Below are 25,718 nucleotides of genomic sequence, written 5' to 3'. Positions count from 1 at the left end.
TTCTGATTTAAACAAAAAGGACAGGAGGATGCTTAACTCCTAATGTGCGGAGGTACTTATTTATTACTGATGCTCCTTAGTAGAAAGCTGGAACCTTTCAAGAGTGAATTAGAGGTTTTGCCATTTTTTAGGAAGTGAAATCCTAGCAAAGACATACATTCTCCTCTTCAGTTAAACTCGTCACTTCTTTAGGCAGTACCTAAACAGATGACATACTTAACTTGTAAGAATGGCTAAGCATGGGTAGAAAGCTCCTGCCCGCTTTGTAGCTTGGTCAGTCGTTAGCTGCTGTGTTTAGCCAGGACTGCAGCCTGGGGAGCAGGTAGCAGCAGTGTGGCAAGAAGTAAAAGGCTTTTAATCTAAGACTCCTGTCCGTTGATTCTTGAAGGAGAAAGGGGAGAATTTTCTCTCTTTTTCCTTTTTTATTCAAAGGTGTTGTACAGAGATTTATTTATTCATTCAACAAGTACTTATACATTCACTAAGTAAGTACAACAAGTACTTACTTAGTGCCTACTGTGTGCCAGTGGGTATTCTAGTTACTAGGGATACAGCGGTGGACACAACAGATGTCCTCACCCTCCTGAAACTTACACTCTTGGCTTTTCTTCTTTCCGTGCCCCTTCCCCGCCCCCAGTGACCTGTCTACTGCTGTCAGTTAGCACATATAAGGAATTTGAATAAGTCACAAAACTGCCATTACTGTGGGGAAGTTCAGGAAATAATAGTGAGATCTCAGGTTGTGTAGCGACATCCTGGTTGTCCGTTCCAGGGTCTTGCTGCTGTTCCTGCTTCTTCCCTGGAGGTTCATCTCCTTAATGGTCAGCCCCTGCTTCTTTCTCAGCTCAACCCTGAGCTTCTCTACTTTGGCCCACTTTGTGGGAAGAGAAAAACATAACTGTATTTAGATTCCAGTTCTGCCCCCATTGACCTCTGGTCAGAAGTGCCATTTTACTCCCTGCAGAGTGTGGGCTGTATTCCTAGTTCCTCTACATTTGTTCTCTTTCTTAATACTTTGCACTTGGTATTTGTGGAAGTGGCCCTAAATCTCTTTACTTCGGAGGTCTTGATTTTTCCCCTGAATTTATCTATATTCTCTGTTTTAAAGAAAAAAAAGGATTTGAGAAGTCCCCTGGCAGCATGGATGCACCCATATCATCGTTATCATTGCTCTCTTGAAAGACATAGGCTGCACATTAAGCAGGTTAATCTGCTCTGAGGAGCCTCTTGTTATTGTCATCTTATAATTTATTAGATGAAGATAATTAAAACATTAATCAGCAGATGGCACTTGACGATGTCCTTGTAATCTGGTTTCATAGTGCATTGTTGCCATCATACAGACTAGGAAATGGGAAGAGTCCTCTAAAACAGTGAACATTTCAGAGAGATTAAGTTGACTGTAATCATTTAATCAGAAAACATGGGAAGAGTGTATTGCCCAGTATTTTAATTAGAAATATCTTTTGCTTATGGAATGAGAGAGACTAAGAAAGAGAGTGAGCGTGAGAAAGAAGTGGAAGGTGAGGTGAAGAGAGAGAGATATTGAGAGAGAGCAGGTCAAGACTTTTTCCTTGAATTCTTGTTAGCTAATTAACCTGGTTTGCTTATATGGAAATCTCTAGAGATGTCTCAGCCTCCCAGACTCAGTAATAAAATGATAAAAGGGAACAAAAAAAATTAACCTTCGTTGAGGGCCTATGGTGTGCTAGGCATGTGCCAATAGCTCTATAGATAGGAACTGAGGTTTATAGAGTTAGGGACATATCAGGATGACACAGTAGTTAGTACTGGAACTGGCATACTTTCTCATAATTTCACCCTACCCCAAACTGTCCAGCAGTCAAAATGCAAGTTGCAAATTATTTTCTTTGTTTGTCTTAAGTATTTCCTTTTCACCTTTTGGTGAAGTACAACAGTAAGATTATAGACACATGGCAAAAAAGTAAATAGTACAAATAAGATATTTGGAATTACCATACCTGAAATGACTTTGTAAGGTTTATCCTCCCCTTTCATAATAACTTTTTATAAATGCTTTACATGGATATGGGAAGGAGGGGAAAAAATTAAATGAAAAGATGTCCACTTAAAATGATGAAGCTAAAATTCTCAATAAGAAGTAAACCAAAAAATTCTGTTTGGTTCAACTCAATTCAGTAATTATATATTGAAGATATACCAGCCTCTAAACTGGGACTGCAAAACCAAGATGGAAAGGAAAAAACATTCATGACATAAGGTTGAATCTAAGCATTTTAAAGTCACAATGGAGTTTTTAAGAGTCAGCACCAGAATTGAGAAAGAAAATAGAATAAATATGGGAGATGTTTATTAAAAACAATATGGGCCTGATTCTAATAGATTTCTATCATTATTTCAGGGGAGAAACATACTTTCATTATTAAATTTAAAAAAATTTGCATAAGCACTCAAAAGGAGATTTTCTTTTCCTCTACTATTAAAGTTTCTTTGAGATATACTCAGCCTTTCTGACATCTTTGAATTGAGGAAAAATAGACTTTTGGAATGAAATATTTTCCTAGCATGAGAAAATAGGGTTTCCACTTGATAAAACTGGGCTGAGCAGATCAGGCAGCTGGTGGAAGAGCAACGGGCAAGAGGTCAGCAGGCTGATCCCAAATCTTAGTCTCTTCCTGGTGCAGGCCTGTTTGCTATCATCGGTGTTGCAGGGAACCATATTATAGTCTTTACCGCCACGGTATAAAAGAAAGTGTGTCGTTAATGCTATACTGTTAATTTGCGTGTTTGAAGAAATCAAGGTAATTGGGACAAAAGAGAAAAACATCATGATTGATCTATCCTTTCTCTTCTTTATTTTTTCTTCGCTTTCTTCTTCCTAGTTACCTGTGCTCACTTAAATATCTTTGTAACATGATAAAGAAATTGCTATTTAAAAATCATAAAGTATAAATGTAAAATAAGTGTGAAATTTGTAATTTATAATATATTACATAGTGCATACGTGCCATATAAAGAAATAAATATATAAATATGAGTAAATAAATAAATACAAGAATTAAATGTAATTCTACTGTCAACCCGTGGCCAGTTATATGGGAAGGTCTGGAAGGAGGAGAGTGGAGAGTGACAGTGTGCTTGTGCACGCACACACACACACACACACACACACATACACACACACTTCAGAGTGGGAAAGGAACATAGGAGATGCTCTTCTGGTCTCAGAATTCTCAGTCAATTTATTTAGTTTTATCTTGCCATTTCCTCTGTCTCTAGGATTAGCCTTTATTACTGTCTCTCAAATGTAAATTAGATTACCCTCTTATCACTGAGCTTCGTTTGCTCTCTGGCCTCCAATATTTAGTGGCTATGCTCTGCGTGGGGTTGACACAAGAACCCACTGGAGTGGAAAAGCCCTGTGAGCTTCAGCGGCAGGGACCAGGAAAGTCAATTTATATGCCAGCAGCCTAGCAGCATTCCATCCTGACACCTATTAGAACCACCTGGGAGCTTTGACATTTATCCACCCCAGGCCTCACCTTGACCAGCTAAATTAGTACCTTTGGGGGTAGGGCCTCTGTTACCACCCTTTACAAACTCACTCACTCTCAAGGAGGTTTCTGATAGGACACCAGAGTTCAGAAGCGCCGTTGGAGAAGATTCCTCACTCTTGCATGAGGGCCTTAGAATTTACCACAGAATATCTATTTAGAAAATTTGAAACAACATTTGTCCTTTGATTTACAGATGAGAGGATTTTTTTCTTCTTAAAGAATGCATCAATTTCCCTTTAATTCTTTTTTTCTGCCTTTTTGATGCTTTAATTTGTTTCTCTATTTTTTTTTTCTACCTCAATTTGTCATAACTCCGTATTTCACATGTTCCGTCTTACGTGTTTCACAAATGTTCTGGAAAGTTTTTGTTTTGTACTTCGCTCTGTTCTTGGCTTAAAGTATGCATTGAACTGAGATTGTTGCTGCAATAGGAGGCACATTTATTCGTTCTCCAACGTGATTAGTTAATATGTTTCCTTTCTGGGAAACAGATGGTGAATTGAACATAGAGCTTTTCTTCTGAGTAGCTGCTTGAGTGGGGATTATATAAGAAATACTACAAAAGGACGACTCCATCGATAGATTTTACGTTAAGGGAAGCCAAAAAAAAAAAATCAAAGCCAGTGACGATGTTTTGCTACAGGATTTGGAGTCTCTCTGTGCCAGATTATTTAGTGACTGACTCAGAAACAGTTTTTACTTTATCTGAGGAAAAGCATCATAATTAAGTTGTCTATTCTGAAATTGGTATTTTATTTTTTTATGACAGTCAGTGCTTAAGATATATCCTTGAAAAGCCCAAGTTACTTATTAACAAACAGGTGTTTTAATAGTAAAAGTTACCATTTCTCATGAGGCTAAGAATAATTTTTTTCATCTCGCACGTAGTATTTTATATTTATATAAAAAATATATAAGTATTACATATTTATCATTTTATAAAAATCTTGAAGGTATAAGGATTTATTATAAATAAGATTTGCCTGTCTATTGACATACCTTTCTTCAGAAAGTTTTTTTCTCAGAAACCTTGGAGTTCTGACATGTTGCACATTTAAGGACTTTTCTCTGGTCTCCTTGCCTCCTTCCCCAGCTGTTACTCAACCCTGGTTCTCTAATTCACTTATTTTCATAAGTTACCTTGTGCTGGTATATTCAGCCTCTCTAACAGTTGTGATATTTTCTCTTCTTTTCCTCAATTCAGTTGTTAAGGGATTTTTCAAGTCTCTCTGTGGCCTCATGGCACCAACTCCCGTTCTGTGGTTTCCAAAGCTTTATATTCTATTTGGTTCCCAGAGATTTATTACAATGAATCCACTTTTAAGTTTAAATATCGATGTCTAGAATTTTCTGGAAATTTAGATAGACAAACATATGTATCTCTCCCGTTTAACTTGACTTTTATATAATATTTGAATAAAGCCAGATAGGCAGACAAATTTGCATTGAAGATGGGAAGTTACAGTTTAGAAGAGCTTACTTTTCAGTTTATCTTATGATGTAGTTCATCTTAGAATGAAGTCTGATGAACTTTCGTTCATTTTACAAATGATTTGGAACATTTTGAGGTGAAGTGGAAATTGCTGATGTGATTGATGCTGAAAGATGGGAGGTTACCACAAAGAAGAATATGCATTTCTGTCTTAGTCTATAGTTTACCTTGACTGTGTGTTTCTGATCTGCCTGTTTCCAGTGGACAGTCGGATGTCACCGTCATCGTCAAACCAGCTAGACAGGAAAGGTGGCATCGTCAGATGTAGAGGGAATTAAGGCCCCAGGCGTGTTCAGCTGTGCAGGAGACCTTTCTAACCTGCTTTGAGAGTGTCCTCTCTGTGTTTATCACATTCCTCTGCCCTTGTCTTGTCAGCTCCCTGTCTCTGTTTCCAACTCTTAGCTTTGCACTTGACTTGGGTTTCTGTCTGTATCCTTTGCTTCTGTTCTGGCTGCTTGCTCTTCCCGCCTACGCCCTGAGGCCTGGCCTTGTGTTATACCTGCCCTTTTTGTCTGAAAGCCTATTTCAGACATTCTGGAAGCCCTCTTACCCTATTACGGATTTGGGATGGTCCTTGACATCTTACTATGTTCCTGTTGAAAAGTTCATGGTCATGCTACACTTCTGGGCTACACAAAATGGCCTTTATTAAAAATGAGCTGTCAAACAGCCTTAGAGATGATGATGTATCCAAAATATGTTATTTGTCTTCAGTTATTTAATTTTAGGACACAATAAATTGATTTTGTGTGAGAGTTTTTCTTCATGACTTATTGCTATTCTCCACTAATTATACTTATACACTTTTCTTGAGAACAATGAAATGAAACACCTTCTTTGGGTTTTACAATATTGAATTTACAGTAACAAAGTATTGTTTTATTTCTTCATTCATCTTGTTACACTTCAAGGTTTACAAATATATAAAATTCAAAAGTCACTAAAAAACTTTGGGCCAATTTATTAATGTGAGTATCTGTCTTCCTCTAGTTTTGAGTGTATATTGGGGTATGATGGTGAATTAATGGAGAAAGTGGGGAGAAATTTTTTTTTTACCCTGTATTAATTTTTTCTTAACTCTTTCTTTGTAAAACCTGGAAGAAACTCTTTAAATGCTGATATGCCACTTGGCTATACAGAATGTACAATCAGACATCCAAACTAATACTGTTTTGTTGTTGTTGTTGTTTTTCAATCACAGAATTGACTCCCGAGGAGAGAGCCCAAAAGATTGCCAAAGCCATGCGCAAACAGTCTTCTGAAGTCAAAGAGAAGTGGGAAAGTCTAAATGCTGTTACGAGCAATTGGCAAAAGCAAGTGGACAAGGCGTTGGAGAAACTCAGAGACCTGCAGGGAGCTATGGACGAGCTAGACGCTGACATGAAGGAGGCAGAGTCTGTGCGGAGTGCCTGGAAGCCAGTGGGAGACTTACTCATCGACTCGCTGCAGGAGCACATAGAAAAAACCATGGTCAGCATTGCTGCCTTTACCAAAGAATTTTTAAGAAATGTTTTCTTAAAAGAGATCCCCATATATGAATTGTTATAAGGGATTGTTATAAAGCCAACACTGCTGCAGCCTTTACCCAAGTCAGGAGTCAAACAGGTGCTTTCCATATGTCCCTCACCATCAGAACCCCCTCTCCCCAAATGACCACTTACGTGACTTTTATGATAGTTTACTTTTATTTTTCTTTGTATTTGTATAGATTGTTTGCCTGTTTTTTTTTAAAAAAAAGACTTTAAAAGTCCCTTTGAACCTCTAGATTTTCCCTCTATTTCTTTTTTCTTTTCCTTGCAATTTATTTGTTGAAGAAGTTGAATTGTTTTGTAGTGATTCCCATAGTGTGGATTTTGCAGAAATGTATCCACATGGTATAGTATACAGGTTCCCCTCTACTCTGTATTTCTTGTAAATTGGTAGTAGGATTTATAGGTTTAATCAAAAGCATACTGTTTTACTGGTACTTCTGATCTATAAATTTTATCTCATTGTCTGAATGTATTAATGGATAAAGGGTTTAGATATAAATTCTCTTTGTTGTCAGGAATTGCCCAAAGTTAAGGATGTAGACCTATGGTTAGACTGCTTTTGGTTCCCATATTCTAGAGCATCTCTACAAAATAAAGTTAATGACATTTAGGCAATAAGATACACAAATATAACAGATTTAGAGTCTAGTAGGGTTTGTAGTAGCATAGTAAACTATATACTAGGTAGTCATGAATCAAACCAATGGATAATCTAATGAAAAATTAGAAGTTATTAGACTGACTATATCTATCATAAGTGTAATTTTTATTTCAAAAGATACACATCTTTTGTGCCCATACATTGGATAGCATTCTCCCTTTGTGTGGATGTAGCTGAATAGGAAAGAGAACTAAGATCTAGGAAATTAAGTGAATACTTAGGTAAATCATGTAAGTCAATATATGTATGCGTAGACATGGGAATAATAATATTAGGTAGTGTTTATTGAGACTATTGAGACTTATTACTATGTGCCAAGAACTGTTCTTAGCCAGTTTGCATGGATATGTCTTTTAATCCTCACATCCATCCCAAAAGATAGGTATTATTATTATTATTATGCCCATTTTATAAATAATAAAAATGAAAGTAATTGCTCAAGCCCACATAGCTAATAAGTGATAGAGTTTCCATCGTTTATTTTTCTTGATTTTCTCTTTCATTGCAAAGACCTTTTCATACATCTTTGATCAACTATTTGAATTTAAAGCTTTAAAAGTTAAATATTAAATTTTCAACTTAAAAATTTATTATTAATAGGGTACTGGCATATGTAAATATACATGTTTCTAGCTACCCTATGAATAAAATAGGCTTCTTCCTACAACTCTAGTATCCTAAAAGACATTTCCATGATCTGGGTTTAAAACAACCCACTGAAAACAAAGCCTTTAGCATAGTTTCCTTGGAAGTTACACACTTCTTTTGTTTTAATGGATGATTTTAAACCCTTAAAATCTTTAAGTCACTGGTTTACAAAAAGTATGGCCTATTGGACTGCAAAAATGCCTCTTGATTAAAGCAGGAATTTACCCATTTGAATTTGAAAGTATCAATTTATAATGCAGAATGATTAGTGTTGGAGGAAGCATAAAGAATTGTATCTGGGGTTATTAAATGCCCCAAAATTTGGGAGTTGTTAATCCCATTTGATTAAAAGACTTATCTACCTCTACATCCAAATACTTTTGTTCAAATCTCTGCTTAAGTGGAAAGCTAGGAAAAATACAATTAATATTTTAATAGAAAGGACTAAACTGTGGATTAAAATATTTTAACATCTTTTTAGGAAAAAAATCATAAGTCTCATTAAGCTAAATAAAATAGACTCAAAGTCTGCGATGTTTTATATGTGTTTTAAAGTATACCTCAAATCTCATTGACACTGTAGTCAGATAAAAATAAGGGGTTTTTTTTGTTCGTTTGTTTTGAGACAGAGTCTTACACTGTTACCTGGGCTAGAACGCAGTGACATCATCATAGGTCACTGCAACCTCAAACTCCTGGGCTTAAGGGATCTTCCTGCCTCAGCCTCCCCAGTAGCTAAGAATACAGGCACTGCCACGCCTGGCCAATTTTTTCTATTTTTTAGTAGAAACAGGGTCTAGCTCTTGCTCAGGCTGGTCTCCAACTCCTGATCTCATGCTATCTATCTGCCTCAGCCTGCCAGAGTGCTAGAACTGCAGGCATGAGCTACCTCACCCTGCCTTTTTTGTTTTGAAAATAAATATTGATTATTGCTAAATATTATTAAGTATGTCAAGGCAACTGGAAAACAAAATCTTTGGGAAAGATCAAACAATTTCAATTCACTAAAATTATCCTTAATCATTCTTATTTGCAGAATATACACCTTCTGGCAGGAAACAGGTTTGGGATTCACACCTGCCAGTGGGCTGCCAGTTATTACCTTTGCTACTAGCAGATGTTTCTGTTTTTATAGCCAGGGAGGCCACATAGACTCATTCTGTAACAGAGAAGTGCAGTCAAAACATGAGAAATTGGTTCTTTATACTAGTTCTTGATACCATTCTGAAACCATTTTAAAATGGCTTTCTTTCAAGCCCCTTAATTTGAAAGCTCTTAAAAAACAAAAGATAAAACTTTCTTGATAGAAAGAGTCCTCATTGTCATAAAACACCTGACCATAAAAACAAAAATAAAACTCAAAGACTTTGTTTGTCAAAGCTTTTTTAATGCTTTCACCTATGGCTAATTATAGAAAAACATTATTTTTGTAAAGGAAAAATTTAAACTCCTTTACTGTTCTATAAGATTTTCTAAAAAAAATCTTTTAAAAAACAACTTTTACCATCTTTTGAAGTAAAACTGGTATTATTTAAAATTATATAAATCATGGAACATTTTCTAGCATTTCCTTTTTAATGTTGAATACCTAAAACATTAAAAAAGTTAATTTTAAAAGATAATTATAATTCTTGAGTTCTGCATTGTACCCATGGAGAGAATATTAATATATAAAGTGACAATCATGACTGAAGAAACCTCTAAGGACTGGAGTTCTGTAGTTGTTCTCAAACTGAATCTGCGGGAACCTAAGCCTTTTCAAAGTCCAGACTGAAAAATTCTCCTTCACCTGACCCACACTTCCCTCTGTCCCGTGCTTTTATATTAATTGTTAATTCTTTACACCTGTAATGCATCAGTTACCATACAACTGCTCTTCCTATTTAACTTTATTTGTGTGTCTGTCTTTGTGTGCACATTCTGTTAACCATAACATATGCAGCAATGGGAAAAAAGCTACCTCAACTCTACTTTTCTTCTAGTTCCATATTGCAGCAATTCCCATGACTTTGTGGCCTTCCCTTCCACCTGCTTTTGAAATGTTGGCGTCTGCAGGGTTCTGGCAGTATTTCTTACTTTATGCATATTGACTTCCCTGTTGACTATTTCGGTGTCATTTATACACTGCTATTTCCAGGTCCATGTTTCCCACGCTGACTCTGGGCTCCACATTTGACTGTAAACTGGTCATTTCTAAATTGGACTTCTTCATGTGGCTTTTGGGCATGTTAAAGAACTTTGAAACACTAAATCATACTCACTGCTTTACTTAGGATTAATTTCCTTTTCAAAAATACGAGTTGATTCTTTAAATTATTTTGATGTTTATTAGCCATAATAATTATTTTTAGCATATACATATGTAGGGGAGGCAAAATTTTACCACTTCCCTCTTAGGGGTTTTCATGTGGGTCTGAGAATTAAACTGACATAAGACATTAACAGGAGAACAGCATACAAATTTATTTCATGTAGTTTTATGCAACACAAGAGCCTCTCCATAAGGAAATGAAGACCCAATGAAGTAGTTAACAACTAAATAATTTTATATTAAGTTGACCAAAAAGAGGCAATTTTGTAAAAATAACTATATTGTGCGGGTAGACTAAAGGCAGGTAAGAATTATTTTAGCAAGGTCTGCTTGTACAGAATTCTCTGTCTTAACTTTTCATCCTTGACGATAGGTTACTTTCTTCCTGGTATAGAGAGGGCATTTTAAATTTATCTCCTGCTTTCAGGAAGAAAAAGTCAAAGGTCAGAGTTCCTTTTTGTACCACCAATTTTTTTAAGTGCCTTCAGCTCAAAATCTTTATGCCAAAGTGGCCTATTTGGGGTGACGAATTCTGCCATCCTTGTTATAGAAGGGGGAGTTATATAAGGTAACTAGAAATGTTTTGGAAGAGAGAAGGAAAGGAGGAAGTGGTTAAAGAGGCTTCCCTTTTATAAACAGAAGGAAGAAGCCAAATTAATACCATAGTGTTTTAATAAAACTTTAATCTTTAAAGCACTCTGGTATATATTTTTTCTGGGGTATATTATTTCTTTACTAAACTTATAGTGGTGAGAGAAAAGGGTTAATAGGCATTGGCTTTTGCCCATAGTATCTTAAAGAACGAGGAATGTAGAAATGATAAAAATCTGAGGGCCAATGCTACCAGGATGTTTACAACACCTACCACCCGTAAGTTAAATTTTGTATATGATTAACTAGTTTTGTGACATGCCAAAGAATTAAAAATATACTTTCCTCTTTTAGCATCCCAATTCTGTTTCTCATTCTATATTGGCTTAATCTTGCCTCAAATATCACTTTTCAGGCCTTTATCAATAGAAATGAATTCTGCCCTCTCCGTATTGCAAGTCATGAGCGGAATGCAAGAAGCTTCCATTCTTTGTTGGGGACTTCAAGAATATGGTTGCCCATAATATCAAGTACTAAATGCTCTGATGAGAAATGATATTTAAAATATCTAACAACTCGTTTGGTATGGCACCAAACAATCACAACGGCCGCACCCTCAAACTCCTCAGTCCCAAAGTGTATGTCCAGATGCGTGTGGGCCAAAAGTGCTGGCTATGTTGGAGGGGGCAGAGAAAACGCCCTAAGAGCACGTGGGAGGGGCCTCCAGCCCAGGCTGCAGGAGGAATGGAAATCTTCCTGGTGCGTGGGGACCAGAGTTGAGCCTTCAAAGGATCTCTAGGATCTAGGCAAAGACTGCTGGAAAAGGGGAACATAAACATAGAGGCAGGCAGAGTTATGTGAAGAATGGAGAAAACATACTGTTCTTGTTACTCCGTTTGCTCTCGTGGGACACATTACTGTCACTGATCCAAAATATGTTTTGTTTTATCTTCTGCTCTTCGCATACACCCTCTGCCCCCACACCTACCAGCTCTCTGTGCTGTGCTCAGAGGTGGCATTTGTCGATTCTAACACTCATTTACCTCTTTTCCCGTAGACTTCACTCTTCCTGTCCTGGCCCCAACCACAGACAGGGATCATAAATGAATCTGAAAGGGACAGGACTTATCTATGGAATACAAAATGGGCATTGATTTTGTGGTTAGGAAAGTTGTTTTTACTGGCCACTTTCTAACTTAATTTTAAGTGGAAACATGTTTAAATCAAGTTGTTGCATTGGGTGAAAAAGTATTCAAGGAGCCATGTTAAAATAGGGGAAAGAAAAGAAAAGATGAAAGAAAATTAAGGCTAGAATAAAGACTAGAAATCGGTAAAGTGGAAAATAATGGCAGACATTTTCCAGACTAAATTTCCTGTAATAAAAAATATGAAAGGATCTACATAATCATTTAAATAAGTTTGAATTATGGTTTTTCTCTTCACAAACTAATTTATATTGTTGGGTTATAAAGGGGGACTCTGGCTCCTCCTCCGGGTTACTAACGCCTGCATTAAGGCAGCTGTGGTGTTGAGTGGGTAGCTGCCGCAGATCATCTCTCTGCTGGCTTTGCCATTTTCCCTGAAAGAAAGTGGGTACCACAGTTCCCTCAGTGCGATGTATGTAGGGAATTGGTTCCGAACCCCTGAGTACACCAAAATCTGAGCACAGTTATGTTCCGAAGTCCTTGCGGAACCCGACTATACAAAAAGTTGGCCCTCTGTATACCCGGGTTTGCATTCTGCGAATACTGTATTTTCCCTATGTTTGGTTGAAAAAAATTCCATGCATAAGTGGACCTGCACAATTTAAACCTGTGTTGTTCAAGGGTCAAATGTATTACCTTTTTTTATGTTCTTTCTGATGACATATTTTCTGTCCTTTTCTTGTAGGCATTTAGAGAAGAAATTGCACCAATCCACCTAAAAGTTAAAACAGTGAATGATTTATCCAGTCAGCTGTCTCCACTTGACCTCCATCCATCTGTAAAGATGTCTCGCCAGCTAGATGACCTTAACATGCGATGGAAACTTTTACAGGTATCAGCTTATCCCCCTCGATAATGCAGGCTTACAACTTGGTGGCTTTGAACCCTACCTCACTATTCTATAATACCATGCACCATCATTTTTTTTTCTTTCTTTTATAATTGATAATGAATTTAGCATGTGGCAACCCCAGGTATTTGTCTTTCAGTATCTTGAACCCAAGAGCCTCATCTATTTATGCATATAGATTTTAATGTAATTTCTTGATATGCTAGTCATATGATATTTGGAGAAAATTGCAAAAGTTCAGATAAGTCACAGTAATTGAAACCTATGGTAGGTCACAGAAACATTTTTTCCCATAATGATTCATAAAGAAGTTACTTTTTTAACCTTCGTGTATTTTTTTGTTTTATTTTGAAAAATTAAGAAAGTCTCCATCCTTTTTCTTCCAACTGATTGCTATTTAAATATCTTGCTTGTTTTTTCCAAACAGCACATTCACACCATAGTGGTGTTTACCTTTAGCTCTTACGTCTGAGCTCTTCTAATGCAGTTGTTTTAATGACTCTAGACCTTAAATATGCAATTTTGATACAGCACATAAAAGTGTTTTATTTGACAGATAATATTTTATAGTATAATAGGTTTGCTGAATTAATTCAAATGTCAAAATACTCAGTGGTTCATATTTTCTTAATGAAACTGAAGAAGTAAGAAACGAACGTATAATATTTGACAATCTTCTGTCTTTGCAAAGAGTGTCAATCTGGGATTAGTAAGGCAAAATCTGTTAAGTTCATATTTGCTTTTCTAGTGGCTGGAACAAAACAGCGTTTGGTCTTTTTTCTTTTTTTCTTCTGGTCCATTGCTCTAAATCATTATCTTCATGTGAAGATTCTTGTGGTCCATCTTGATTTATTTCCCATTCTATTTCTGTTATCAGCATCTCCAAAGATTAGAAGTCAGGGAAAATGTTATACTTGAAAGAAGACATGTATTCTGTCATCCTTATCTATGACCAGTAACCACTAGAGCTCAGATGTTAGTTGCTGGTTGGATAAGAAGAAAAAAATCTATGCTGACAGGAAATGCTATTAAATTTCAGGAATAACATTTACTTTACTCACAATGTGTGCCATTTTAATGCTTTTTGGCCTTAATAAACAAAGTGCATACTAATGCTATTTAAATGACCAATCAGGAGAAACTAGAGCTGCCCAGTGAGCCAGACATGCACAGGTCTCAATTAAAGAGAGCTGAAAATAAGGCCGGGTGCGGTGGCTCACACCTGTAATCCTAGCAGTCTGGGAGGCCGAGGCGGGAGGATCGCTCAAGGTCAGGAGTTTGAAACCAGCCTGAGCAAGAGCAAGACCCCGTCTCTACTAAAAATAGAAAGAAATTAATTGGCCAACTAAAAATATATAGAAAATATTAACGGGGTATGGTGGCACATGCCTGTAGTCTCAGCTACTCGGGAGGCTGAGGCAGAAGGATCACTTGAGCCCAGAAGTTTGAGGTTGCTGTGAGCTAGACTGACGACATAGCACTCACTCTAGCCTGGGCAACAGAGTGAGACTCTGTCTCAGAAAAAAAAGAGAGAGAGCTGAAAATAAGATTGTCATTCTAAGTGGAACAATGACTAGCATTACACAGACAAAGACCAGGAAAAGGAAAATGGAAATGTCAGTGGGCTCCATGTAATTAGTATTGGTGTGCATTTAGCTTCTCAGTGTCATAACTGTTTGCATTTTCATAGGAGAATTAACTATAGAATGTATGTAAACAAATATATAGGGTGTATTAAACTGCTGGAATACACTTGAATATACATCCCAAACCCAAGTAGAGATGATCAGACATAAACTTGGAGGAAAATAAGGTGGTCCATACTTATGTGTCTTTTATCTATCATCTTATTCACTGTATCTTATCTACCCATCATCGATCTACTTATCTATTCATCTGTCTAGTTTCCCTTGGAGTATTCTAGGCTTCTTTTTCATTTGCCCTCTATAGCGCATTTTACCATCTTCCTTACAAAAGAGAGATCAATAGTCACGGACCCTGTGGCCACATCTTGATTTTAGGGGCCAAAGAGGAGTATACTGCCTTAGAGGTGGTGCAGAGTAACAAGGCATATGTCCTAGCAGCAGATGACCAGGATAGGATAGTAGCATTGCTACTCACTAGCTTTATGATCCTGGATAGGATACCTTTTCGTGTCTCAATTTCTTCATCTGCAAAGTGATGATAATAATAATACTTGGCCATTATGTTTAATGTGAGGATTAAAAGAGTTAATTCCTAAAAATTGCTTAGAAGAGCACCTGGCATTATTTACTGTTACTTGATGCTATAAGGAGTCCATTTTTATACCATTACTTTGATACCAGAGACAGAGAAGGAATCTGTACAAGTAATTTTATCTTGGGTAACAGCATCATTTATTATAGTCCTTAAGTCAGGGATATGATTAAAGTCTTCGTTTTGAAATCACATTATTTCATCTGTCTTATGTGTGTGTGTACAGGTTTCTGTGGACGATCGCCTTAAACAGCTTCAGGAAGCCCACAGAGATTTCGGACCATCCTCTCAGCATTTTCTTTCTAGTAAGTACTAATAAACTTGACTGATTGCATTAATTGAATGAATCAGCATATGCTCTCACTTTTATTTAAGAAACTATTCTTTGCTATAAATATATTTGCTTATATCAAATGTATAAAAGGAGATAGTCATATTCATTAAAATATCGCTTATTCATTATTTATAATGACAATTGATAAGTTTTTTGAAGTGGGACAGAAATGAATTTGTCTTTATGGTTTTTCACTGGACCATCTCTTATGGTAACTCATATAGTATCATATGATTATTATTTTGTCATAGGCAAGGGTTATGAACTTTTTCATAATGAAATCATTTTTATATTTTAAGATTTTAAATTAATTTTTCTCCTTCAAAAGTGCTTATTAGTTTAAAAGGCACCTGCAGTTTCTCTCTTTTTTATTATTTTATAGATACATAATATTTTATATATTTATGGGGTACATGTATTTGTTGCATGCATAAAATGTTTAGTGATCAAGTCAGGACATTTGGGGTATCCATCATCTTGAGTGTTTATCATTTCTGTGTGTTGGAAGCACTCTAGTCCTCTCTTCCGTTTACTCTGAAATATATAATACATTGTTGTTAACTATAGTCACCCTACTATGCTATCGAACATTAGAATTTGTTTCTTTTTTCTAACCATATGTTTGTACACATTAACCAACCTCTCTTTATCCCCTCTCTCACTTATATACCTGTCCCAGCCTGAGATATCTATCATTCTTTTCTCTGTCTCCAAGTGTGAACCTTTTCAGCTCCCACAGAAGAGCAAGAACATGCAATATTTCCCTTTCTGTGCCTGGCTTATTTCATTTAACATAATGTTCTCCAGTTCCACTGATGTTTGCTGCAAATGACATGATTTCATTCTTTTTTATGGCTGAATAGTATTTTATTGTGTATATATACCACATTTTGTTTACCTGTTCGTCCACTAATAGACACTTAAATTAATTCCACATTTTTGCCATTGTGAATAGTGCTGAGTCTGAAGCTTTTAAAGTAAAAAAAAAAAAAAAAAAACTCACTCTCCATAAATCTTTAAATGAGATTTTGGTTTTATTAGGCTCACTGCAATCAAACTTAACTTTTCTTCTAGTCAAGTATCGCAAATTTAGCCAAACTACACGTGTAGATTTTTATGTAATATTCTCCAACTAAAATTTTTAATTTTATGAACTGTTCATGAATAAGTAAGTTGAGCTCTGACTTTATTTATCATTCCCTGCTGTGGACACTAAAGAATGTAGGATTTAGAGTCACCCAGATTGAGTTTAAATATTCATTCTGCCGTTTACCAGAACTGTGAATCTCTGAAAGTTAATTTCTGCATCTTAAAATACCATAATACCTCTTTCCTCTGATTATTTTGAGAATTAAATGACAAGCCATATCCAGTTACACAAGCACCTTAGCACAGTTCTTGACACAAATGCTTTGAGTAAATATTAATTCCTTTCCTTTCATTTCTTTTGGCAAATATATGTAAGAAAGCAATTTGTTTCATTTAATCCAATTTAAGTCAAGTTTGAAATTTAGGGCAAAGCTTATTTCTCAATTATGACAACTTCTTTGTGACTGTAACCATAGAGAAAACTGAAGTAACCCCATGTCTTGCAACTAAATTGATTGCATTTATGTTTTTCTCTTAATCTTGTTGTCACTGTTGATAAACTGTTTTACCTCAATTAAAGGTCAGGCCGTTCTCTTACAATTTCAAGAATCCTAATCAGTCATTTCCTGCCCTGGAATTACACTGTATACCTGGGTGCCAGGATGCATTTTTAAAGTTTAAATACCTTCAGTGTTGATGAAGATTTGCAGTATACTCGTTAGGTATTAAATATTCCAGGTTTCTTAAGCTGAATTTTATAGAATGTGAAGCTATGTACTAAGACCAAATTAAAGAGAAATTTACAAAATAATATTCTCTTTTCAGTTCTAAGGATCAATATCTTTAATATTGATGAAACCCTACACTTTAACTTAGCAATCACTCTCATAGTAGAAATCAAGCACATATTCTTTAGGAAGTGAAATATTGTGAAATTGAAACACATTTTGTGAAACTCAAACACATGGCCTTTTATTATTTAAAACTGATGGTCCGAGGAGGTCGAAGTTATTCAAATCAAAACAATTATTAAAATGAATGGAGAAGTGAAAACAAAATCCCAATTAGTAAATTTAACAATTGTTATCCCTTGCTGCTTGGAATCTTTGGCTTTATTATATTTCTTGGACTTTATCCATGGTTATAAAAGAAGCTTGTTTAGTTAGGCACAAAATACAAATTGACCTATTAGCCTGGTGCCAGCACTGAAATGAGGTTGGCTCTAATGAGAAATTTAACATACCTAGTTTCTCATTTTCATCCCCATTTTATAGTTTTTATGGACATAGTTGGAGAAAGGAATGTTTGCATTTTATAAAGATGGGTTGAGTAGAAAAATTGCTGAACTAGTGTTCAGAAATTCTGAGATCACATTTGAGCTCGAACATTTATTTCCTGGCTATCACTTTTTGCACAAGTTATTTTATCTCTATATATTTGGTTCCTCATCTATCAAATGGAACTTTAATGTGTGCTGGCTTTTTTACCAAAAGATATATTTGAAAATGCTTTGCCAAGTTTAGAATGCTGTATATATTTGTAAGATATTAATATGACATGAAATTAAAGAAAACAAATCAGTGGTGACAACTAGCTACATAAGGGCATAGTGATACCTGCAAAGTTTTATTTGAATTTTCTTATTAGTTCATTTTGCAAAATTCCTTTATAGGTTCAGATTCACATTTACTACTCTTATTAAATAAGTTCTTAAAATAATTGGTTTAATGTAAAAATAATGCACTTTTAGAAATAAGTCACTGGAATTGTAAAAACTAAGTACTTCAATAAAAAAAAACCATAAACATCTAAATTATAGTAATTCCTAGTACACAAGTAGGAAACTGGGCTCACTCTACATTTCAAATGAAAATAAGTATTTGGGATTCTTCTGCCCAGATGATTGCCTTGGTTCTTTACAACCTTTTGCTTATTTGTATTGGAATTTTCTCTTTTATTATTTCATATTCTTAAATTTGTTTAAATGCCATCTTTGTTCAACAGCTATTCCCATGAATATGATGCAAAGTAAGAAATGTTATTAGAGATTTAGAAAATTCTGTCTTGAACAATCTAGTTTTTAATTCGGATATACCAAGTAAAATTAATTTTGGTTTTAGCTCTATCAAAATTGTGTAGAGTACATGGCCAGGCAGGATGGCTCATGCCTGTAATAGTAGCACTTTGGGAGGGCAAGGTGGGAGGATTGTTTCAAGCCAGGAGTTGGAGAACAGCCTGAGCAAGAGGGAGACCCCCTGTCTCTACAGAAAATAGAAAAATGAGCTAAGTCCCAGCTCATTTTCTACAGAAAATAGAAAAATGAGCCAAGTCCCAGGCTGAGGCAGGAGGATCACTTGAGCCCAGGAGTTGGAGGTTCCAGTGAGCTATTATGATGCCATTTCTTCTAGCCCGGGTTACAGAGCAAGACCCTATCTCAAAAAATAAATAAATAAAAATAAAAAAGTAAAGTACAGTTAGTTTTCAGATGGCACTAAGTTTTAAATCGTAGTGGTTATCGATGATAAAAGTATTAGAAATTGAACCTGTGTTGTTTTTTTCCTCACTTCAAATGAATCTTTAAAGCTGTTTTTTCTTTGGCCCAGTGGATTTTGTGATTATAGGAATCCAGCTCCAAAACCAGAGCAGTTCTCACTGAATTTGCTGTAAAATATGTTCAGTTGTTTTGCATTAAGGTGTAAGGCTTTTGAGTTACCAGTGTTTCCAATAATCTCCCTTTGTTTCTTTCCCCAGCTTCAGTCCAGCTGCCGTGGCAAAGATCCATCTCACATAATAAAGTGCCCTATTACATCAAGTAAGTTGATTTTCATTCTGTTTTATGATACCAAGAAAATAAAGTTTTATTGATAACTTAAGAGGCTTCCCCACCCCCATAACTTTTAAAAATGGAATTCAGCCCTATTATCTGAATGAAACCACATATATTTAATAGTTGAAAGAAATTAGTTTAAAAATTAGAGTGATATTTGTCATTTATTAGGTTAGGGCTGGGCTATAGGTGTGTTTAGCAGATACTTTGTAAAGCAGAGATTAGAATATTTGGAAAAAATGGCAATTTTCAAATACTCTTGACATGATCTTTCTGTAACTGTACGATTCTAAGTCATTTTTCTTTCTCTCAGTAAATTCATATAAACTTTCTTATTCCACCAAAAAGAAATAGTGATTTATCATGAAAAAGTTAAATATTGGTCAAGTGTTTTTTTGTATTATGGAAATTATCTGCACTATTAGTGTAGACCAATCATTCTTTGTTTTTGTTAACAAATTGGTTTCTCTTTCTTCTATGCTGTTTCTTTTTATTATGTGACATTTAATAAATTTAGTGTAATTTACACAGGGTGTTAGTAAGACTTAATCCTTGGCTTAGTTGATATATTGTCATGGGACAGAATGATAAATACTACTTCTACAGTCCCTTAAAATGTAAGTCATTGAAATGTAATGCTATTGATTTACAACATGATTTAGTAATAAGAGTCATAGTCGACCCTATTTTATATGTAAGGTGAACAGCATAATCATGCAAACACTTACTGATCAAGAAACAGCTCTGTCACAGGTGAGCTATGTGACCCTAGGTAAGTTAGATGAAGATCTCTGGGCCAAGTTTATTTTATATCATTCCTAAAATATGGTGTGGTATCTCTAAAATCTATGCCAATACTAATAATCTACTTTTCCAATATACCTCTTCCTAAAAAATCTGAAGTCAATGTTAGTGAAATAGTATTTTCTTTTGAAGTTTTTATTGTAGTCTGAGATGTATCTTCAGGGTAAAAAAAAAATTGTTGCCATAATATAATATATAGAAAGTATAATCAGCAATATCTGTTACATTGTCTGTGGGAATTTGATACTTTTATCAGTATACAATCTACAATGTCCTGACTTGTGATAAACTTGAGAACAAGGTATCAAACTAGTTGATGGTGTCACATTTGTACAAGCATTGGGAAAGAGGTCAGAGGCTAGGCAAGTTGGCATGTCTCTATTAAAAGAAGATGTGATAATCTAACCCATATTTAAAATCTTTTTGTAATTTTTACATTTTTATTCCACACTATAATAACAATAACAACAATAATAATAGCAATAGTATTAGAGAATTTTAATTTGCTTGGGTGAGTATTGACTTGAATTGAATATTGCGGTTTAGATATAAATCTGATGTGCTGTGGGAGGTAGAATAATAACTCCCCCTCACTCCCCAAAGATGCCCACCTCTCTATCCCTATAACCAGTGGAAATGTTAGGCTGCATAGCAAGGGAGAATTAAGGTTGCAGATGAAATCAAGGCTGGGAATCAACTGACTTTTAATTAGGGAGATTGTTATGGATTATCCTGATGGGTCCAATGTAATATCAAGGGGCTTTAAAAGTAGAAGAGGATGGCAGAGGAGTGAGGGAGAGATTTGGAGATGACAGCTGCTGGCTTTGAAAATGGAGGAAGGGGGCCATGATCCTGGGGTGCAGGCAGCCTCTATAAGCTAGAAAAGGCAAGGAAATGGGATTCTCTCTTAGAACCTCCAGAGAAGGAGCACAGCCCTACCAACCTTGATTTTAGCTCAGAAAGACTTTTTATGTAGCAGCAATAGAAAACTAATACATGGACTATACAAAAATCAAGACACTTCATGCAAATTAACTGAAATTAATTAATTTACTGAATTGACGTAGGATCCTGAATCATCTGATTTTTTTAAAAATGCAAACTGGATTCAGTAAGGCATATTTTTTGTTTTACTTAATAAAGAAAATATTAAATTTTCTGGCTTGAATATGTTTGTTTATGCTATGGTTATCTGTTTGATTTGACACTTTAAAGTCCATCCTTAATTTTAGCTCTACTATTAAAAGGAATTTCTGTATGTCCAGGTCAGTTATCAAATATATATGACTGAGAATTAAGTTGTCTAAATCAGAATTTCTCTATTTAGAGTGTTTATAATTTGGTATGATCTGGTAGCATTGCATTCTTGCTCAGCCTTTGAATTCTTATGGGGCAGATTGGTGGAATAAAAGCTAATTTTATCTGGCATCCCATTGACTGGGGCACTATAACCAGCACTGTCAAATATATATAATACAGTGATGACCAGTATTTTAAATAATGACCTTTGGGACTATAGCACCATAAAATATCTTTTTCATTACAAGTAAAAGATTTGACTTTCTTAAACATATATAAATTTAGTGTTAAATGTCTTTTAAGTCTTTCAAATATTTAGATGTTTGCTCATTTGTATAAAGCAAATTCTGCTTTTACAAAACTTGTTAAACCAGAATTTTTTATTACTTGCTCTGTTGTGTAATTTAACAGTTTATTTCCTCATAAAGAAGGAACATCAAGCTCCGAAGGTAGAGTTATAAAAGCCAGTATTTCTGGATGAAGAATTGTTATGAAAACAAAATTTAATTCCCAAATTAATGAGCAAGTAAATGATGAATGAAAAGGCTTTTAATATATACTCCCCTTTGCATGGCTGCACAAGTAAGTAGAAGAAAAATGTTAAAAACAAATTTAGCATGATTGTCATGCAACTAGAATTTCCTGGACAAATTAGAATGTATTAAGTTGCCAAGAAAAAAATAACCTTCAGGTTATATGTTTAAATATACAGTTTTATGTACTCTACTGCTAGAATATAGCAAGAAAGTCGAAAGGAGAATAGGAAGGACAAATAATTTTTATGTCATATTTTAATTTTATAGATCAGTTAAAACACACTTTTAACATGCAGATGGCTCCCCACTGCATTTCTGTCTCTCTAGGTAATTCTTTATTAATATTTCAAAGTGTGCGGCAGTGGCTCCATGCGTCATTTTTTTTTCTAGAAAATGATAGAATATAAATCTGAACAGAAAGCATGTATGTATTATAAATCTCTCTATTTGTTAATAACTTAACCTCATATTTTTAAATTGTATTTTCTGCCTCTAAGGTAGACTTTCTGAAACTGATCCAGTTATTTTTTTCCCCTAAGGTAGTCCAATGAGAGCTGGTAGTCTGGGTTTAAGACAATTTAAAATAGCTCTTGCTGCCTTCAAAATATTCAGAAATCTAGCAGCAAATCCAGATCATCTCTCTCAATTGTAAATTTTGGGTCACGTGTTTGTGCTTTGCACAGGTTGTCCATTTCCTCTGCAAAGAGATTAATCTCCAGGGAGTTTGAAGGATAAAAGAAATGATGTCACATTCATCATGTAAAACTCATTGCTTCTCATTTTGTTCCAGAAATAATAATAATACTTTATAATAATAAATAATTGCCATGGGAAATAACAATGATAATAAATTACATTTTTTGAATGCTGTTTGCCAAGTGCTGTGCAAAATCCTGTGCATGGATTTTTCTCTTTTAATTCTCATAGTAGCTCAGTGAAGTATTAATATAAATACTATGGGCCGGGCGCGGTGGCTCACGCCTGTAATCCTAGCTCTCTGGGAGGCTGAGACGGGCGGATTGTTCAAGGTCAGGAGTTCGAAACCAGCCTGAGCAAGAGCGAGACCTTGTCTCTACTATAAATAGAAAGAAATTAATTGGCCAACTAATATATATAGAAAAAAAAAAATTAGCCAGGCATGGTGGCGCATGCCTGTAGTCCCAGCTACTCGGGAGGCTGAGGCAGGAGGATCGCTTGAGCCCAGGGAGTTTGAGGTTGCTGTGAGCTAGGCTGACGCCGCGGCACTCACTCTAGCCTAGGCAACAAGTGAGACTCTGTCTCAAAAAAAAAAAAAAATACTATGATTACTTCCATTTATAGGCAAAGCTTAAAAATAATCAATAAATGCATTAATAAGTGATTAATAAATACATACATAGCTTGCTTGACATCACACAGCCAGGAAAGACAGGAGCTAGTGTTCAAACCCAGAAACTGTCTCCTGCTCTCAAACTCCTGACTGCTACGTGATACTGCATCCTGTCCCTGTATTAGTTGAGGCAGAGAACAGAATTTTTTAGTCACATGAAGCATTTGGATAGGAAGAAGGATTATATTCAAGAAGGAGAATAATAGTGGGAAAACTCTGAGGAAACACCCTTTCTTTCATAATATAGACTAGTTACCATTTATTATGCACCTAATGTGTGCCAGCAAGTGAGCACAGCTGTCCAAGGACAAAGCCCACACTTTTTCCAGTACACTACCCTGCCTTTGTGTTGGCTTTGCTGTAGCTTAATTTCTATAGGCTAATAGAGGAGTCCTCAAACTTTTTAAACAGGAGGCCAGTTCACTGTCCCTCAGACCATTAGAGAGTGCGGTGCACATTCTACACATGCGCACTGTGGGGCCGGGACGAGTTTGCTGCTAAGCAGGACAGGCAGCGGTGGCAAAAACAACCCACGGGCTGGATAAATGTCCTCGGCGGGCAGCATGTGGCCTGAGGGCCATAGTTTGAGGACCCCTGGATATGTTTTAGATGTTTAAGGCAATTTCACATTGTAGTCCAGTAATAAACAAAGGTGCTTTTCTATAGATAGGAAGATGCCATTCTCCACAGTCCTGCCGGTTGGACCTTGATAGGAATTCTGAGTTGGGAAACAAACTGGCCCTCCTCTGCCTCTCCCCACTCATGTTTCAGGAGATGTGGAGAGGAGATTTCTGTCACGGGGGAGATTTTTATCCCTGAGTAAGAAAGTCAACAAAGCTGGTTCATACATCCTGTGGGACTTAAAATGTATATGGTTTCTCTGCATATTCAGCCCCTCAGTAAGCCATAGTAGTTAATAGAATTTAAGAAGGTATAGTTAGGAAATATGGTTTTCTTTTCTTCCCCTATAATGTCTTCTCTAAACCCTGAGTGCTTGACTTTTCAGTTAACCTTAGTCTTGGTACAAATGATTATTCTGCTCTCGTGTCAGAGCTTTACCAATACAACTTAGTTCTATGGCTCTGTTTTTCCCACTGGAATATGAAGTGCAGGTGTCAATTCTTCATAGAGCCTATGTGCAGTGTGCAATCTTATATACACACAAACAGATTTAATATGGACACTTTAGTAATCTCTCATTACATAGACCTTTCATATCACATTCTCTAAAACTGACATTCCTCAATATTGCAATGTATTAACCAGAATAAACTAATCTATGCAAACACCACTCTTTCATTTCTCTCCTTTGTTCTAATTTCCCCTTCGAGTAGGTCTAAATCAAGATTTTCTTCAATTTATTACATCTCCCTTTAGGTTTTTGTTTTCTATTCCTGTGTCCGTTATTGACAATCCTGCAAAGTTCTTTTAGACCCTCCTCTCACCCCCAAGGCCACACTGTATCTTCCCTGATCCATCAGTTGCTGAAAAGAAGTGAAGTTTATAGTTGTAAATGAAATCTTGGGGAGTAGTTTCCCTTTATAGCAGTCGTACAGCTCATTTGCATAGACCACATATACTTGTCTTGGCAGAACTGCATGTACCATCTAGAGGAGAGAATTAATGCATATTTCTTTGGAGGAATTGCGGACCCAGCTTAGGTAATATAGGAGAAATAGTCCTTCTCTAACTAAGGGCAGAGAGGAATGTCAGCAAAAAGATCTCCAAGTCTGCAGCCTAGCAGGAAAGTCTAAGCTAATGAAGTATGCATAACCACAACAAAGAAATTAACATAACATACTTTATCTTTAAAGGTTATAGAAAACTTATCCCAGAACAAAATAAATCCATAACACAGGTATAATTAACAATGAAAAACAAATACAGTTCTCTCTGAAAGTCTTTGTACAGTAGTCTTCATTTCTCTCTTCCTCCTTCATCAAGATGAAGCATGCCATTCCTTTGGTTCCAGATTTTTAAGTGGAGAACTCTTGGAACACACTTTGAGTCTCTTCCAGAAGTGGAGCTTGTGTTTTTGGTTTTAAGGATAAAGAAATAAATGAGCTGGGCTTCAGTAGCTCACACCTGTAACCCCAGCACTTTGGGAGGCCAAGGTGGGAGGATCACTTGAGGCCAGGAGTTTGAGACCAGCCTAGGCAAGAGGCTCTGTCTCTACAAAATATTTTTAAAAATTAGCCAGGCACTGTACACCTATAGTCCTAGCTTCTCAGGAGGCTGAGGAGGGAGGATCGTTTGAGCCCAGGAATTAAAGGTTATAGTGAGCTATGACTCAGCCACTGCATTCTAGCCTGGGTGATAGAGCAATACCCTTTCTCTAAAAAACAAAAATAAAAATAAAAAAGAAATAAGTAAAATAGAAGCATAAGAAAATG

General features: G+C 35.8%; 1 protein-coding gene across 12 annotated transcripts in view; it reads left to right on the top strand.

Moving 5' to 3' along the window:
- The window catches only part of UTRN (utrophin), a 478,755-nt gene that overhangs the window by 369,320 nt on the left and 83,717 nt on the right, over positions 1 to 25,718 (top strand). For all 12 annotated transcript variants that reach the window (XM_076002898.1, XM_076002896.1, XM_076002897.1 and 9 more), the window contains 4 exons: positions 6,233 to 6,501; positions 12,665 to 12,811; positions 15,294 to 15,372; positions 19,242 to 19,302. In XM_076002898.1, coding sequence (XP_075859013.1) covers positions 6,233 to 6,501; positions 12,665 to 12,811; positions 15,294 to 15,372; positions 19,242 to 19,302 — 556 coding nt within the window. The remainder of the gene's footprint in view (positions 1 to 6,232; positions 6,502 to 12,664; positions 12,812 to 15,293; positions 15,373 to 19,241; positions 19,303 to 25,718) is intronic.

The sequence above is a fragment of the Microcebus murinus genome, chromosome 5 (genome assembly GCF_040939455.1).
Source record: "Microcebus murinus isolate Inina chromosome 5, M.murinus_Inina_mat1.0, whole genome shotgun sequence".
Classification (NCBI taxonomy): domain Eukaryota; kingdom Metazoa; phylum Chordata; class Mammalia; order Primates; family Cheirogaleidae; genus Microcebus; species Microcebus murinus.
The sequence above is the reverse complement of the archived record's forward strand: the minus strand, read 5'-3'. Positions and strand labels throughout refer to the sequence as shown.